The sequence below is a fragment of the Pomacea canaliculata genome, linkage group LG13, assembly GCF_003073045.1.
Source record: "Pomacea canaliculata isolate SZHN2017 linkage group LG13, ASM307304v1, whole genome shotgun sequence".
Taxonomy (NCBI): Eukaryota; Metazoa; Mollusca; class Gastropoda; order Architaenioglossa; family Ampullariidae; genus Pomacea; species Pomacea canaliculata.
Window position 1 is genome coordinate 1082776 of NC_037602.1, and position 18927 is coordinate 1101702.

At 39.3% G+C, this 18927-nt stretch overlaps 1 protein-coding gene across 1 annotated transcript; it reads left to right on the plus strand.

The window, feature by feature from the left end:
* The first annotated feature begins 729 nt into the window (after positions 1–729).
* Positions 730–4589, plus strand: LOC112554214. Its single transcript, XM_025221881.1, has 3 exons — positions 730–1023; positions 1288–2137; positions 2969–4589. Exons 2-3 carry the CDS (start codon positions 1851–1853, stop codon positions 3453–3455), a joined length of 774 nt encoding a protein of 257 aa, XP_025077666.1. The 5' UTR covers positions 730–1023; positions 1288–1850; the 3' UTR covers positions 3456–4589.
* Positions 4590–18927: the final 14338 nt, after the last annotated feature.

Below are 18927 nucleotides of genomic sequence, written 5' to 3' on the forward strand. Positions count from 1 at the left end.
TACTATAGCAAAGCATCGTTGTCGTACTTCTCTCTTTTTCTTCTTGAAAGCAGTAGTTACTCTTGATGTGAAACTTCTGTGCTTGATGTGAAACAAGTGTGAAAACACTGGCGTTTATATGTGAGCGTGCATGTGTGTATGTGTGTCTGTGTGTCTGTGTGTCTGTGGGTGGGTGAATGGACGCATACTAGTTGGTAGGAAAAGACCAATAAAAAATAATGCATTTTTCTTTTATCTTCATTCTTCCTAAAAGCTAAATACCATTTGGAAAAGTTTTTTGCGTCGGCTTAGGGCTTTTTACTTCAAAAACACGTTTTATTTGTCGAGACTAAATACACACTGAAGAAGAATTGTAGAAAACGAACGTCTCAATATTGACTCGTTATTGTAAATTTACCTGAACATGTTTCTTGTGTCTCTAAATATACCATGTGCACTTCTGCCACTAAGATACCCAAATCAACGACGAAGAATTTGTTAAAATTAAAAACAACTGTTTAAGTGAGGAGGCTTGAAAGGTTCTTTTAAGACGTTTTCCTGAAATATTGCCTTCGATTACACACGCATTCAAATACACATATACATAAATATCGCAAAACACACACACACACACACACACACACACACACACACACACACACACACACACACACACACACACACACACACACACACACAGAACGAAGAAGAGAAATATAAATGTGTGTTTAGGGCCTTGGGGATCTAAAAGAGAAAGGAAATTATGGTGGACGCGATGTTTGGCATAGTTAAATCTGTGTGTGCGTGTGAAGTTTTGAAAACAGCTGATAAAATATAAAATGTCATTATACTTAAAGTGTCAATGATCCTGTCCACCAGGTGGTATAGACTGTTGACAGCTGTGTCAGTAAGATGAGGTCCTCCCTTGGCGTTGTGGACGTGTCCACGCTGAGTGTGATGGCGCAGGACCAAGACAACGGCTCGTGTCTAATACTTGGCGACAAGGAATTACCCAGCGCCTACACTGGTGGCAACACGAGTGCGGTAACAATCATCAGCAGCGTGAAGACACCACACATCCTGATCAGTACAAATTTAATAGATTATAAAATAAAGTAAAGAATTACGAGATCTGCTTCTATAAGACAACTTGATGGTCTTTACAAAGACATGGTTACTTTTTTCCCATATCGGAGACTTATAGTTCTTATTGTAAAAGAAAAGAAAAAGAAATAGCTTAGAGACATCAGCATCTGGGAAATAATGAGATCGTTGAAAACAGAAATTTATGCTTTTATCATTTGGCAGGTCGTGTTCTGGACCATGGTGATCTGCATCTGGGGCCTGATTATCATTGGCACTGTCCTCGGTATCCCTGGCAACATCCTCAGCGCCGCGGTCTTCTACAGACAGGGTTTGCGGGAGAGAATCAATCTCTGTCTCTTCTCTCTGTCTATCATCAACTTAGTCTTTCTAGTATCACTGGTCTCAACTAGCGCTGAATACCTGTACAGACACACCATCGGACCTTCATGGGTCGTAACTCCCTACCTATCATGTGAGTTTTTTATCCTTATTTTTATTGTCTGATTTTTTGTCGTTTATAATTCCTTAGTTTACAAGAATTCATATAAACGCATATTAACAATATCAAAGACTTTAAACAGCGTACAGAAAGAGCCTCGTCCTGAGATGAAATGGAGAGTACAAAAAGTTTAAAGTAATAAACCTTGTTCTGTGATGAAGAGCTAGTTTTAGTATTTCTATTTATCTGCTTGCCATGGTATGATGCTGAGGAGAGTTCTCTATTATTGTGATTAATCAGCTTGTAGTTTTGTTTTGTTCTACCCAGATGTTAAATGTAATTTCACATGCTACGCATCGTATTGAATGTCTTCCTGTACAACAAAGGTTTTCATGGAGCATTGTGGGCCTCTCAGTTCCTGTCGGCGGTGATCGCCAGTGAGCGGTGTTTCTGTGTCGTCAGTCCCTTCCACGCCAAGAGGCTGCTCAAGACGTCCACCATGGCCGCCATCATCGTCGTCTGCTGTGTACTGTTAATCGGGGGAATGTGCACTATCGTGGTTTCCAAGCATAAAAGCGCCTGTGTATTTGACCCCAGTACTAAGGTCACGGAGCAAGCAGAGTACATAACAGAGTAAGTTAAAAGAAAAGTGTAGTGGTGATGTATAACCGCTGGTCAGTAACCTGGAGACTCACTGGTTCTAATTAAAGCCAACTGAAACTCGTCAGGCCACATTGTCTCTGTATTATGCACTGCTGATGCATAATTAATGGCTTTAAATAAATTGTATTATTAAAATTATTCTTGCCTAATTTATTTGACCTGTTCTACTTTTTTATTTTTACACTTAAGACAGTTTTGTTTCATGCTGATTTACATATATTACGCGAGTAGTACGATGGTAGTGTGGTGTCTACAGCAAGTTTATTACTGAGCGAGAGCAAGGTCTACTCAGTTCTAAACAGAGTGAAGCTAAAGGCTTTCCACTAGGTCAAAGTGTCTATGTAAACCAGAACCACAAGCTGTGAAAAAGACAAAGTAGATAAAACAAGAAGGTTTTTAAACGTAAATAAAAGGCTGTTTAAAGTAGGAACACCAGTAGCAGGAAGATTAAAAATAGGGAATACATTATGTAGAGTATATATTAGTGTCATTAATGGAAAGGGACATAACTTTGAAAATTTGAAATGGAATAATGCTAAAACACTTTGCAACTAAAACATGAGCACGTAATTCAGTTTATCAAAAAAGGCCTTCAATCTAGCTTTCAGTTTTTAGTTCAGCGCACCAAACGTATGGTGGCGTGGTGAGCGGGGTCAGGGCGAGTAACTGAGACTGTCTCATGTAACAGACGTCGACGGTTGACCTTATGTGACCTGACATTAAGACATCTTGACAGTCAAATCTTCGGCACAATTTGTTGAAATTGAAAATGAAGAAAAGTAACGAAGTTTGTTTAAACAGGTTCTATCAGAAGAATAAAGGTATAATTGACATCTTCGACATCTTCATCTACTCCACTGGACTGTCGGGAATTTTCCTTGTTGTCATTATCATCTCCACTTGCATCACCGCCGTCAAACTTCGGGCTGCTCTCTCCTGGCGTCTCACCACCGCTTCCGAGACAACGACGTCTGCTACAGCGACAACATCGACAGACAGGAAGATGAAAAGTAAAGAAGTGAACTTGACGTTGATGCTGATGGCAACGTCTGTATGGTTCACCGTGTGCATGGCGGCAAACTTCCTCATTCAGATATGTAGACTCACAGTTCCAGGTTTCAACTATGGCGGAGAATACTTTTTGTTAATATCCCCTCTTTTTCGGATTATCTATTTGCTTTGGGCAGTAAACACATCTATGAATTTCGTTTTATATTACAAAATGGGTTCGAAATTCAGAGATACAATGAATGAGTTGTTGAGGCTAAAATGCATCTACGCACATTAATTAATATCACCCTTAAGTTTTTGCTTCTGGGATTAGATATTATAATTAAATTTATCGTATATGCTCCACCACTTATTTTCGCTTGAAATCCTCTCACTTTTGTTACAAATACGTTCATCCGTTCTAGATTGGTACAGGCAGCCTTACATTTGCGTTTGTTTTCTTGACAACACGATAGCTATCTTCTTATGATGTCCTTTATTCTTAAACCAAATAACACAAACTTTAGAATTATATGTCATTCATACGTTTTTCACGCAGTTAGCCTCAAAACCTGTACATCGGCCAGTCGAGGAAAACGATTCCATTCGGACACTGCGAGTAGACAGACACCTCTTACATCTTGGACTGTCACTTTGTCGAGTGATGATGCTACCTGCAGTTTACCCGGGCTTGCAGGTGAACATTGTGCTCAAACATTCTAGCATATTCTTTAACCGTCTAACAGCTAGCTTAAAGCATCCCATTCATTCCCTTAGTTCTGAGTCAGCTAAACAGGGGTTGAAACTAAGCGGCGCGGACTGGTTTGTAATACTCTAACAACTAGAGAAACCATTTATTCCTGCAACACAGAAATTTCTACCTCGCTAAGATTCTTGTTCTTTTGGATAGAAGTCCAAATTAAACCAGAGTATTTCTTTGCAAACACAATGCCACTAACTGTAGCCCTGTTGTGACAAAGCAGATGACTCGTCTTTAGGGATTTGACCATTCCTTTGAAGACACAATAATCCTGTGGGTCATTTCTTAGTGTTGACAAGGGGCACTCAAAGGACGGGGTAGAGGTAAGGGACGGAGAGCTGTGGACACTAATATCCAGTGAGATCTTGTCTCTTTAATGAAAGTCTTATGATCTCAGTCTGGCTCCCTCAATGTGTGTGTAAACAGACTATAATCGACATCTGTTTTGTCTGAAATCTCTTCCACTATTGGTGCTCACAACGTAAGAAGGTTTGAGGAATTCATCATTTTTTTTTTTAAAATAAGGTGAATTTCAAAGTTAGACAATGTTAATTATTTGTCAAATATGTTTCTTCACACATTTTGTTTGTAAAATTCTGTTAAAATAGAACTGAGCTTTTGCGTTAACACCCTTTAAATTTTTGCTACGTTGAGAAAATCTGATTGCCTTCGGCTTTGTTAACTACTGCACAGAAGACAAATAAACAAAGAATTCTAAATTATTGCTTATTTTTCTGCTGTAAAATGCTGCTTTACGATTCAGAATATTTTTAATTGCTGCTTTATTTATTGCTTTAATTGGTGTGCTTTATGTGTGAAATTGTTAGACATGTTAGATTGTTTTAATAAATAATTAAAACCTGAAAATAGACGACATCCGACGACGATACAACAATGCATAGAGGAAAATTAAGAAAGCTTGCTCTTCGCGTGATTCCACACTATAAGAATATTACATGTTGTACATTTTTGGCGGCCAAGTTTTTACCTACTCGCAAATGACTACCAGAGCAAATGCCAAGTGACCCTAGTAAGAAAGCAGTGCTAGGGTAAGGAAATAAAATCATACCCTTGGAGTCTGGACAGTGCCCTACAGTTACAAAGACAAGACATTTTTCCTTGATATTTACTCATACTCCCTGTGCAACGACTTATTCTTGTTCCCTCGTCTAATATAGTGTCCGACATTTTTGTTTGCAAACAGCGCATGGTCGCTACAGTCTGAAGTCGTTTGCTGCTTCTGTCAACCTATGTCTCCACAGTACCAACCTTTTTCGCTGCTCTGCGGGCCATATCTTGTCATTTCAAGGTGTGGACAGCTTCTTGATGTTTTGGCAGGCGGGTGGACACTTCTCGCCGCAAAATCTTTTGGTGATACAAATCAAGATCAAAAAAAAGTGTTGAAGATGCGGATCTTGGTGTGTCGATACCAAATTTACTTATTAGAAACATAGTAAATGATCAAATACTTGGGATACGTTTTTTTTTTATTTTAGCTTTACGTCTACATCAGGAATGATAGCCATTAGATAGCAGTACAACCTGAACCTTACATTTGGATCCAAGCCTACAATGAATTGCATTATTCTGTCACGTGATTTTTCTCAAGACTGTAACGACGGATCCAAATAAATAAGATGACCACTTGTACACAATCACCGCAAACAGCTAATACAATAATCTGAGTTGCGGAATGGTGTAATGTATCAAGTAAGTCTTAATGACAGTCCAAGGAAAGAAAAGATTTACAAAATCAGAAGATGGCAAACAAAATCCAGACTGTGACCTAGACACAGTGACCCCTATCTGCCTCATGACTGTTCACCTCTCCAATGACCTTTAGTTAAAAAAGACCTCTTCGAGGGATGACTCTGGCCCCCTACGTGGGGGGACATTGAAACAAAGTTTATTTTAAGACTGTTTTTTGTATTTTAGGAATTCCTCTTCCATCTATCCGCTTCATTCAAAACTCCGTTTTGTCAAAGTTAACTGTAGATGTTCAAATCAATCGATCAGGTTGACTCAAAGTTTAGACTGTGTGATGGTACTTTGAAAACAGACCATCAATAGTCTTTCTCGACATCAACATCAGCTATTCATTAAATTATTGAGGCTAACTCAAGCTTTACTTTGAACTGTGTAGATTTTACCTGGAGAACAGAGTTAGTATGGACATCATCGACATCTTTATCTATGGAATTACAATTTTGGGGTGTTTCCTCATCGTCATTATGATTTCCACGTCAATGACCATCGTCAAACTATGTGCAGCCTTAGCCTGGTGTATGAGAGTTACATCAACAACGCTCACATCAACAATGACAACGACCTCAGTCGACGACAACCCCTATGTCACGATGTCCAGCAAGGACCTTAGTGTGACGTTCATGCAGGTTTTCACTTCCGCTTTATATATTGGGCATGTAACTACAAACTTACTTCTACAGACTTGCATTAGTCTTTTTCCAGATTTCAGTCCTACAGGGAGACATGACAATGCGGCTGAAACTCTATGGAAAGTTGTTTATTTCTTGCGAGTCTTCAACCATCTATCAATTTTGTTGTGTATTATACGATGGGGACAACATTTAGAGACACGTCAACGAACATGTCATGAAATAAAAATACACTGTAGCATTATAACTACAATATTGCAGGTACTTAGAGGACTGTATCTCCTCCAGTTGTACCCCGGTGCCTTGCTAGACACCATGGTGTTTATATTGACCTCACTCCGTGCTGATCTCCATGCCGCGCTGGCAGCGAGTTTGTCTGTGGGGGTCTGTAAGCTACTGACTGTCCACCACGAGACCAATGTCGTCACCAACGTGTAATTTATAGAGTGGCCTCCCCCCGATTGACACAGAGTAATGATGGTCCTGGAGTGTATCTACAGGATGGTGTTGAACATCATTGGGGAAAACGTGCCTCGATCTTGGCGTACGCCCTCTGCCGTGGAAAAGAGCTAAAACCCTCTTGACCATTGATTAATCACCACACCTGTATTTCCCCGTTCTCTTCCAAGTCTAATTTTTTCTTCTCACGCACATTATATATATATTTATACACACAGAGAGAAAGGATGCGTGTTTGTCACGAGTGTCCACAAACAGGTGGATGAATGTTAGTGCAAACATATACAAACGAGTGACAAGTAAAAAAAGAATAAAGCGCTAATGGACTCTCGTATACCGAAATTTATGGAAAATATTTTTAGGAATTCTGCTGCATTTGTTCGGGGTAAAGAAAATGTTTTACAGGAACAAAATGTCGATTAGAATGTGTGCCTGCGTGCGCACGCGCACGTGCACGCGCAGCAGTAAACCTATTTAACTTCGCGCTTAAGTCTGACAGAGACAGTCTGCAGACTCCAGTCGCCTAAGTTCTAGTACAGTGATTTTGTACTACAATACTTTGCCATCCTAGAATTTGGCTCCTGTATTGCTGCTTTTACCGACTTTGAAGGTGTATTGCTTGGCTAGTCAGTTTGTCTGGCTGTATGACTGACTCAACGATCGGTTTATTCCTGTGTTAATAGTATTGATAGTATTAATAGATGTAAAATGATGACTTGGTCAGAAGATTGGGAGGACAACAGTTCCTGCCAGCCTTTCATAGAACAGAAGCACACGCGCTGAGGACAGTTTGGAGAATTGCAACACATTCATAATCATGGAGCCGTTATACAGCAAGGAACGGTAAACAGGCCGTGAACGCTACCTTTCATTTAGAAATTTTTTTAAAAACATTTTTGTCCTTAACTTAAATCTGCTTAATTTTTTTCTACCAAATATATGTTGTATGTTACTTCGTGACATTCTAGAAATGTTATTAGATATTATTCAAACGATTTTAAAGCAGGATTTCCAAGAAAGAAACCGAAATTACAATTGAGATTTGAACTTTTTAAAAAAAAGAAATAAAGAAGATAACTAAATCACTTTCATTAGTACCTGAAGAAAATCATCATCATCATCATCATCATCGTCGTCGTCGTCATCGTCGTCGTCGTCGTCGTCGTCGTTGTTGCTGTCGCCGTTATAAAATACAGGTGACTGAAAACATAAGCCTCGGTAAACTGTTTTCTGTCTGTTCCTCAGGTCGAGTTCTGGATAACACTCATCACCGACCTGGGCCTGGTTGTCGTTGCTACAGTCCTCGGTATCCCTGGCAACGTGCTCAGCGCCACAGTCTTCTACAGACAGGGCCTACGGGAGAGAATCAACCTCTGTCTATTCTCACATGCTCTCATCGATCTCCTAGTCGATGTTTCATATCTCATGAGTTACATTGAAAGAATATACAGACTACTTGAAAACGGCCCATTCGTAGTCGCCGAACGTTTACACAGTGAGGACCTGTTATCTGCTTTGGGATCTCAGTCCTTATCTTAACAGTTTTTTTCCTCTCTGCTTTTCTCATTATCTAGGGGAGATTGAATATCTGAGCTTTTTATGGTTGTCATTTTCGATTAAATTGTAATGTGTACAATCTTTTAGAATTCTTGTTCTTGTTTTCATCTTTTCTTCTTTTGCTCCCTAGACCTACATCATTAAAGTCAGAGCAGGTAAGGTACAAGGTTTACTTTCAAGCTGGGTATTCCCTAAGCTGGGTATTCCCTACTTAATTGGCGAATACCATACATACTTTATTTCTTGTACGACAACTTTATTTTGCATCACTCACTGTGCAAATGTTGTGGTAAGTACTAAACAAGATCAATTTTATTAGAATATACATTAGAATTAAATATTACTTACTGTGTTGTTTGACTACAAATCCACGTCAAATTGCGTAGACAGCAACGTGATTTTTTCAGTGTATTCGTACAGAAGTTACGTAAGTGCGTCGGGCTGCTGGATCCGACACGCAGCGAGTGCCTTTTAAGTATTGTAGTGTAGAGACTCAACCAGCTGACTACAGATTGTTCCTTTTCCTGTCTTTAAAATTACCTGATGTACCACTCAGGTCTGGCAGGTGCCGTGTGGGCCTCGCAGTTCCTGTCGGCTGTGATCGCCAGTGAGCGGTGTTTCTGTGTCGTCAGTCCCTTCCACGCCAAGAGGCTGCTCAAGACGTCCACCATGGCCGCCATCATCGTCGTCTGCTGCGTTATCTTAATAGGAGGCATGATGGCGATCTTGTTGCCCAAATATACAAGCGGCTGTTGGTTCGACCCCGAGACTAACCTTACACACGACGGAACTATCTTAGCAAGGCGAGTGAAATAATAAAATCAGCACGTAGCACCAAGTATATTAAGGATTGAATTAAGTGTGTATGAATATTTTTTTTAATTTATGGAAAACTGTTAGCAAATCTATCGCAACATATTGAAATTAATGCAATGGTGACTAATTTTTGTCATAAAATGTATTGATTGTTTGATTAACTAAAATAATGTTTGCATAATGAATAAAATATTGAAATGTAATCCACCAAAATCTGATGTGTTCAAAATTAGAAATTAGTGTCCAATAAGCCGTACTTTGAACAATTGAACACGAGATAGATGTGTAATGACTATATATTACGTAAAATATTTATTCTATAGTTATATCGTGGTATGTCATTAACTGATAGTTATTCTACAGTAATTCCTATTGTGTAAATAAATATTTAAAATAATTGATATTTTTCTGTAATTCACCAGCTATTACCTAGACAACAGACTTACTCTGGACATCGTCGACATCTACGTCTATGGTTTCGCTTTTTCGGGAACATTTCTCATCATCATTCTCGTTACTACGTCCATCACAGTCGTCAAGCTACGTTCTGCTCTAGCCTGGCGAATGAGGGCTACATCGACGACGACGACAACGACATCGGCAATGTGCACAACTTCAGTGACGGAGCACGCTGACGTCATGATGTCCAGCAAGGACCTTAGTGTGACGTTAATGCTCATTGTCACTTCCGCCTTGTTTGTGGTGCACGTGACTCCCAACCTGTGTCTTCAGGTAAGCATACTCATTGTCCCAGACCTCAGTCCCACGGGAAAGTATGTCAGGTGGTATAATATTCTCTGGTATATGTTCCTTTTTATGGACTTTGAACTCCTCTTTAAACTGCGTTGTTTACTACAAGATGGGATCAAAATTTAAAAAATCCTTTAGGGAATTACTGAGAAATTGTTTCGGAGTCAATTAGCATGATAAATTTCTGTTTCTAATAAAAAAAAGTGGATGCCGATTTAGAGTAATTATAGAATGCATATACACTTAATTCAAAAAGACACAAAATGATTAAAATGTATATACTTCTCCATAAATACTTCATACCGATTGCACAGACACAGACACCCAAAATCAGACAAACTTGCATGGAAAGCCACACAAAACAAGTATTATTTCAAAGAAAGAAGTTTATGCTATCTTGTCATTTCCCGTCTAGCGCTTGCATTTTTTGGGACATGTATCATATATCTTAAATTACACAAATTATTATTTAAAAACTACTCTTTCATGACCATTTTATAAAACATAGAATGTATGTTGATTGGAAGAATAGAAGTGAAAAAATAAAGAAATGATAATGAGAAAGTATAAAACCAAGAAGTCACAGTCAAAGCTAAGCCCCTGGCAGTCATGCAGTACGCATGCGCAGAGTGAACTTCCAGCGTGCTTTTGCTTGTAATGTTAAAATTCCATGTGGTATGGCGTTGTGATAAAACAATTAAAAACATAATGTGTTTTTAAGTCTTTGTACTTTGTTGAACCGTAAAATGGAAGACTGGAACTAGTATTACTTAGTCATCACCGTCAAGTTATCTAATAACAACAGATAATAAAATTAGTAAATGTGCACATTAAAAGAGTAGTTCTAGCTGATAGTTCTTATAGTTTATAGCTCAAAGGTCGTTCTAGAGTTGTACTGAAACTATCTACGCGACAAAAACTAATAATGAAAGACTATTAAATAGTAAATACGTATACAATAAGTGTAGATGTCAACAGTATTGCTGTCTATAAAGCCGTTTTTACATTAATTCTGTGATTAATCTCATTCTTAATTATATTCAATGTAACAATTATGTTGGACTGTCCGTAAGTCGCAGCATAACAGTAGTTGAGGTACAACTCATCGTTACTCACCACATCGCTATCTACAGAAATAATCCCTCGTAGTTATTAATCAATTAATTTATTTTATGTGTAATTATTTCCCTTTTGAAATACTTTTACTCTCAGAATCAAATGTTTGCATGCAGACACGTTTTAAAGTTCATCCCAAGTAAGAACTAGACGCACCACTTGATGGCATCTTCGTTCTCGCCATCCTTCCTTCAAATGGACAATTAATTTCAAGGGCAGTAACTCTTTTAAAAATTCCACTTTACCACTGCATATATGCAGTATGTATTTCATGTTTTCATGTTGATTTAACGGTTTACGTCCTAACAAAGACTTAACCACATCCCTAAACTTAGAACCTATTTTGTAGTACACAATGAAATTCAAAGATGAGTTGAGTGTCCACAGGAAATGTACGATCAACCATAAGAAGGTAATCAGCGGAAGGCTATACAGTTCGTTATAGTTGAAGCCCGGAAGAGCAAGTAGACAAATCTGGAGGACGAGGTTGGCTGTCATGCACACGGTGAACAGGACAGACGTCACCATCAGCATCATGGTGACACTCACTTCTTTACTTGTCATCCTCCTCTCTGCTTCGTCTCCTGTCGGTGTTGTCGCTGTCACTGCTGTCGTCTTGGGGACGGTGGTCAGACGCCAGGCAAGAGCAGCGCGCAGTGTGACGGCGGTGATGCAGTTAGTGACGATAATGACGACGAGGAAGATTCCCGGTAGTGCAATGGTGTAAAGGAAGATGTCGAATATGTCAATTATCTTCTGATTCTTTATATAATACCTGTTTAGTAAGATTTAAAGCATTACATTTTGAACAAATCAGTTTCGTCATATTTGTCAGGTATCTTCTTACCTTAAAATTGCCATTTAACTAGTTTTAGGAAGCCATCTTTGTCATGCGTATTAAGCAGGGCTCGGTTAGCATGCACGCTATATATATCTTACTTTCCACAAAAAAATATTATGTATTACATCCGTAAAGATGAAAAAGGAGCTAATTAAAACGTGTTGCTAGAATTCTGCATTTCTCAACCTCATTAGCAGCAGCAACAGCAACAACAAAACACAGTAAAACTTTTTAAAAGTTAGTCTTCACATATATATGACTTTTTGGTGGCTCAAAAATATCAAAGCATTTGTGTGTGAGAGATAGGTAAGAAAAAATATAGTATTCATTTAATCCTTCCCTATTTATTGATATGTTTATTTATTTATGCCCATATCTATGTCATTAGTGCGTTCTTTTCTATTTTATTTACACATTTCCTTGTGTATCCCTTTATACATGTCATTGTCTATTTCATTTATACCTCTTTGTTTAAATAGTTATACATTTCTTTTTTATTTATTTAAACGCCTTTGTTATTCTATCATAAATGTTTATGTGCATTCTATTTGTAAATCTTTGTTCGTTACTTTTTCTACTTTTTTGAATGTGGGCACGTTTTCTTTTACTTTAATTTTTTTCCTCATTTAAAACAGTACGTTTTATTATACTTTTGGCACACTGAGCTATCCTTTTCATCTTGATCTCAAGTTTAAGAAAATATGTACCACAGTACTTGACATTTATGCTATCTGTTGCTGTACACCGTACCTCTACTAGACAACGCTTAGCTTACTCGGTGATGTACGGAATTTCTTCTACGGAGTTTGCCTTTGGGTCAAAGATACAGAGGGGTGTATGCTTGGGACAGATGATGGCCATCATGCCTGCAGTCAACAGCACGCAGCAGACGACGATGATGGCGGCCATGGTGGACGTCTTGAGCAGCCTCTTGGCGTGGAAGGGACTGACGACACAGAAACACCGCTCACTGGCGATCACAGCCGACAGGAACTGAGAGGCCCATGTAAACCCCTGCAAACCTGTTTTGTGTCAAATGAAAAATGAAAGGAGACACGGCATTAAAATTAAACTGTACACGTGTAAGAGCAAAAACCCATATTGATACAAAGATTAACTCTGCATATTAAATAAAGCAAATAAATCATTTTTAAAGAAAATAGTGTAAAAACAACACAACTAATTGCCATAAACTAGAACAAAGCAGCACATCTGACACCTCCGCTGGAAGCTCTCTCTTAGCTACCTGACTCCTAGGAGGCCCGACAAGGGTTAGCACAAACAGACATGTAAGGGAAAATATATACAAAAATGGTTTTGTACAGTCCTGTATGATAAGAGTTCATCTCACAAAGCCGGTCATCCATCACAATGACAAAATAGTAGCCAGCACAAGAAAAGAGCAAAAATACAGAAAAAGCGGCAAGAAAACGGTAGAAGCCATCTTGGACTTCCTGCAAAGTTTCTTTCACAGTTCTGACCATTTCTCCGCTTCCTGTATTGCTCCCCCTTCAGAACTGTTTTTACAATTTCACTATTCAACTGACCATTCGTAGTCTGTTGCTATACCCCCGCAACTTCCTCTTTCCACAAAGTAGAAATACAAGAAAACCAAGAAAGAAAACAATTTACATATACAGTCATATTGAACCAAAAAGAAACTTATGCACTTGCCATTTACACTTGCATATTGACCATAACAGTCATCGGCCAATAGCAATACTAACAAAACTTTCCTTCTCTCTTACCCACAACGGCTTATGATGTACCCAAATTCATACGACCACAGAACGGGTATAAAAGTTTTCTCCGGCACAAGTTGCACACAGCCTCTCACACATTGTGGACCCCAACGACACCTTCTACCCTGCTGCAGCTCACCACACCGCTACTCCGACAAGACGATGGGAACCAGCAGCTATCGAGGCAGGAAATCGCCCGGCAAATCCCTCTATGCCACCCTGATCTCACCTGCGGTACCCAGATCCTCCTGAAGCGTCACTGACCGAGTCCCCTCTGTAGCCGTGGAGAACTTTCGGAAACGTTTGGGGACATTGTAGTTAACCTTTTGAGTGTAGGTGTCGCTTAACGCGATCGGGCGTCCCCACCTACCCCCATCACGCTGGAGCTTAGAGTAAAGGTTATGATATGGTTTATCATAAGCAGAAATTACTGGCAATCCATGAACTGTCTATGAAAATGCACTTTAAAAATACTCACAAGTTGTGAAGGGATATAAGACCCAAGAGGACCCGATGGTGTCTCTGTACAGCGACTCCGCAGTGCTCAAAATGTCTCTCAGAACAGCGATGAGATTAACGATGGCCAAGGCGAAAAGACAGAGGTTGATTCTCTCCCTTAGACCCTGTCTGTAGAAGACGACAGCACTGAGGACGTTGCCAGGGAGACCGAGGACAGTGGCGACGAAAAGAAGGGTCCAGCTCAGGATGACAGATGTCCAGTGGAAGGCCTGCAAAGTAATAATAAAAATGCAAAATTTATAAAGCGCGTACTCACACTCCTAAGAAGCATAATCGTGCTTTAAAAAAGAAAATGAGACATGAACAGCATACGAGTGACAGAACAAAAAAACAACAACACATGAATGACGGAAGTATTTTTCTGAGAGTTATGTCCCTTCGAATAACTGGCCAAAGTGATCGCCTCCCCTTGATTTTGTTTGTGTTTTGGGGTTTTGCTTCGATTTGGATAAAAGTGTTGGACCTTCATGTTTACATGTGCTTCTGCTGCATTTTCTTCTTCTTCTGATTTGCAAAAGGGCTGTATAAATGTATAGAATATATATAATGTAAATGAGTATAATTATAATGTTATTTATATAAAGTTATTTATATAATGCTATTTTGAAGTGCAGACTGTTGGATCTATGGAGTCCACGCTTCACTCGCTTTGGAAGCGACCTTGAGTTGGATAAACAAAAGTACTCAGAGTAAAAGACAAATGCAGAAAACGCAAAAAAGAAACCAAGTAACAAGGACTGAGAGTATCGTGATTTACAAAAAGAAGACGAGCAGGGAAGAAGAAATAAGCGGGAAAAGGGCAAAAGGGTGTAACAAAGGACTAACTTGTGTGTACTGTTGTTAGGAGTAATGTTTACGGAAGAGGTACGTTTTCAGTGAACATTGAAAGGTTTCAATGGTGGGTAGGTGGCGGAGATGGAAATGGAGAATTTCGCTCCACACCGACTAACAATCCTGTGACTACATTTTGTTGTGTTGTTCTGGTGACAGGAAGAGTAAGGAGACGATCATCAGACGAGGAGCGGAGTTGTCTAGCTGGGGTGTAAGGGAAGAGCAGTTGAGAGAAATAATCAAGGCAGGTGTCAGCAAAGACATTAAAACACAACACGGACAGTCTGTACTGGATGCCAGAACGGGTGGGAAACCAGTTCAGAAAACCAAGGAGAGGGGTGGCGTGGTCCCGTTTCCTGGCTCTAAGCACCAGAAGTGCAGGGGATTTCCGCATGTTTTACACATTTTTCTTTCTTTTACTAATTTATTTAAATTTCTTACTATTATTTATTTCTTCTCTTTTTTCTGCCTGTATTTCTTGTCTATGCTCTTTTCGGTTAAAGTTACCTCTGCTTATCACAGATGTTAATCTATTATTTACCAGTCTGCAATATTCATCTGTTTGATATTTACCTGTCTGCAGTGTTATTAGTCTTTATGTTGTTATGACTACTGATTTTTCTGCTTGTGATGTTTACGAGACTTGCCAACTGGGAGGTGTGGGTAAACATGTCACTGAAGGCTCGGCATGCAGAGTGAGGACCAAACTGTTTTGTGGACACAAAATCTTTCCCCAGTCTCGATGAAGCATGTCCCTTGACATTATTTGACTTCATCTTTGTGGATACTTGTTTTGTTCATAATATTGAGATTCGGTGTCTTTCTTTATACCCCTCTCGTGTTGACGATGTTGAGATGCAGTGATGTTACCTTTCTTGTCGCTGATTAAGTTCTTGTCGCCCAGCACCAGACACGAGCCGTCAGACGTCTGCTGCCTCAGGCTGACTGTAGAGATGTCTGTAGTGGTCAGGGTGAACAACATTCTAGGGACCGACTGTCTGCCCTCTGCACTAAAATATTAATGAAAATCTACTGATGTTTGCAAGCATTCACATGTGAATCTTGTCACAAAACTTCCATCTAAGTTTGGGTTACCTCTCTCGTCTTTTGATGAAAGAGCGATGTAGGAAGCCTTGTGTCTTTCATTGTTCTCACTAAACAACGGGAACGACTCTATGAAATAACATGAGGTCTTTCAATGCCTTCAACCCAAAATGGATATGGATGAATACCCAGCTGACATCAAAATATCAACAGAATGTTCACTGGTTTAAAAATATAAACATACACAGCTGTACATACCAACGGAGTTCTGACCATCAAAGAAATGAAAAATCCCTTAACTTGTCAGAGTATCTATATATATAGTGTGTGTGTAAAGCTAAAAGCAGGTAAAATATTTGTCGCAATTTTCTTTTTTTTGTAAAGTTAAATATTACTTTAAAAGATTGCGATTGTTTTAAAAAAAGTATTTGTCCAGATTAAATATACGCTGAATGTGAATTGTAGGTAACGTGTTAGAAAAGTGAGACAGTTCAGTTATTGAGCTTTTTAATGTTTACTCCATCTCCAAACATACCATGAGCACTGCTGTTACAGAAATAAAAATAAACAGTAATCTGCGAAAAATGTACACACACACATATATATATAAAGAAGTTTGACAACACACGAAAAGAAAGATAAATAAAGAGAGAGGAAGAGGGATAAATAAAGTTTCCGCCATCACTGAGAGAAAAGTAAACCCGGTGGATACAGATAAGTAGTTAGAACTGATTTTGTCTCATATTTTAAAAAATAGTTCGTACTAATAAAAAGTTTCGTTATGGAACTCACACAAAGCAGCAAGTGTGGTCTCTTGGTGCAGATGGTTGACAGTTGTGACAGTACAATGAGGTCCTCCCCTAGTGTTGTCCACATGTCCACCCTGAGTGTCAGGGAGCAGGAGGACAACAGCTCGTGTCTACCCAGTTACTACACTGAGGGCGACAGGAAACAGGTAACAACTTACATATCAGCATAGTAAGGACAACACGTTTTGAAGGAATCAATAATATATATATAAACAAGATAATAATATAGTATATATATACAGAAGCACGTTTGAGAGATAAATAGAAGAGAAAGTAGAAGACATAACTTTCGTAAGACAACCACGTAGCCCCATAGGCTCCTTTTCCTCATATCTCCTTACTTAAAGTAATCTCGCCATGTCTTTTTAATTTGGCAGGCTGTCTTCTGGACGATGGTGATCCTCACCTGGGGCCTGATTATCATTGGCACTGTCCTCGGTCTCCCTGGCAACATCCTCAGCGCCGTGGTCTTCTACAGACAGGGTCTGCGGGAGAGAATCAATCTCTGTCTCTTCTCTCTGTCTATCACCAACTTAGTTGTTCTCGTATCGCTAGTCTTAGATCACGCTGAATACCTGTACAGACACACCATCGGACCTGCGTGGATCATAAGTCCCTACACATCATGTGAGTTTTTGTTATAGTAGCTTTACTGTTTACTTCCATGGTCATTAGTAGTTTCTTGTTTACCAAACTGACACTCCTTCTGTGATGTAATGAGCAGTCTGAACCGGGTACAGTTTCTTTGATGCACCTCTTCCCTTTCTGTATCCCTAACTGGACTCTGTTCTGATTATCTATTTGTTAGTTTGTAACTGAACAAGCTTCCAAAAGATATCATTGCTCAATGGTAATACATTGGTTAGTTACAATTTGTAACGAGTCTCGTTTTGAAAAAAATTGGAGAATATAAACAAAGTTTTGAGATTCATACGATGGTGGACACTATAAACGTGTATAATAATATACCTTGTCCAAAGATGTACTGGGCCATCGTGTGATCACGTATCTACCTTAACCTAACAATTTTACCTTATTGTTGCTGCAATGTGTGGCTTGAGGAAAAAACTGCATTGTCTTCTGTTACATTTTGTATACAGAAATATGCCTGTTTAGATCCGTTACTGTTTTCTTCGAAACAACTAGTTGCATTTTATGTCATTGTTTTGCTGCTTTCTGCTATTTATTTTGACTTATCTCTTGCCTAGTATTAGGTCGTATTTTTGCTGTGGTAAGTAGGTGGTAAATGTAATTTCTCATCCAATTCGTAAATCTTTTGTACAAAAAGGTTTGGCTGGCGCACTGTGGGCCTCGCACTTCCTGTCGGCGGTGATCGCCAGTGAGCGGTGTTTCTGTGTCGTCAGTCCCTTCCACGCCAAGAGGCTGCTCAAGACGTCCACCATGGCCGCCATCATCGTCGTCTGCTGTGTTATTTTAACAGGAGGCATGTGTTTTATCACAACCACAAAGCATAAAAGCGTGTGTGTATTTGACCCTAATACAAAGGCCATGGAGCAAGCAGAGTACATAACAGAGTAAGTAAAAGGAACAGTGAAGTGGTCGTACATACGCTGGTCAGTAACGGAGAGACTCTGGCTCAGCTAAAAGCCAACTGGAGCTCTTAAAGCGATATTGTCTCAGTGTATAATATGTTATAAATACTTTGTGGTGCCAAAATATCACTAGGGTGTCTACTTCCTACCTTTTGTCTTTGACCTGGTCTACCTCTCTGATTTCTAAGCTAAGGACATTGTTTCAGATTTTTGGCGAAATATAAAGAATTTGTTCAAATTGGCGTATGAAAAAACTTTATTTAGTTTGTCTGCACAAACTAGAAGAACTAAGCTATAACTGACATATTTGACATCTGCATTTACTCCATTGGGCTGTCAGGAATTTTTCTTGTCATTATCGTCTCCACTCGTGTCATAGTCGTCAAACTGCGGACTGGTCTTTCCTGGCATCTGACCACCGCAAACTTACACACTAGTTTTTAATTATTAGTTTAGTGCACTCACTGCACTGGGTAGTCAGGGTCAGTGACTTAGACTGTCCATCGTTCCACAGACATGGACATTTCGCCTCTTGTGAGCTGACATCCTGACATTTTGACAGTCAAATCTTCGGCAC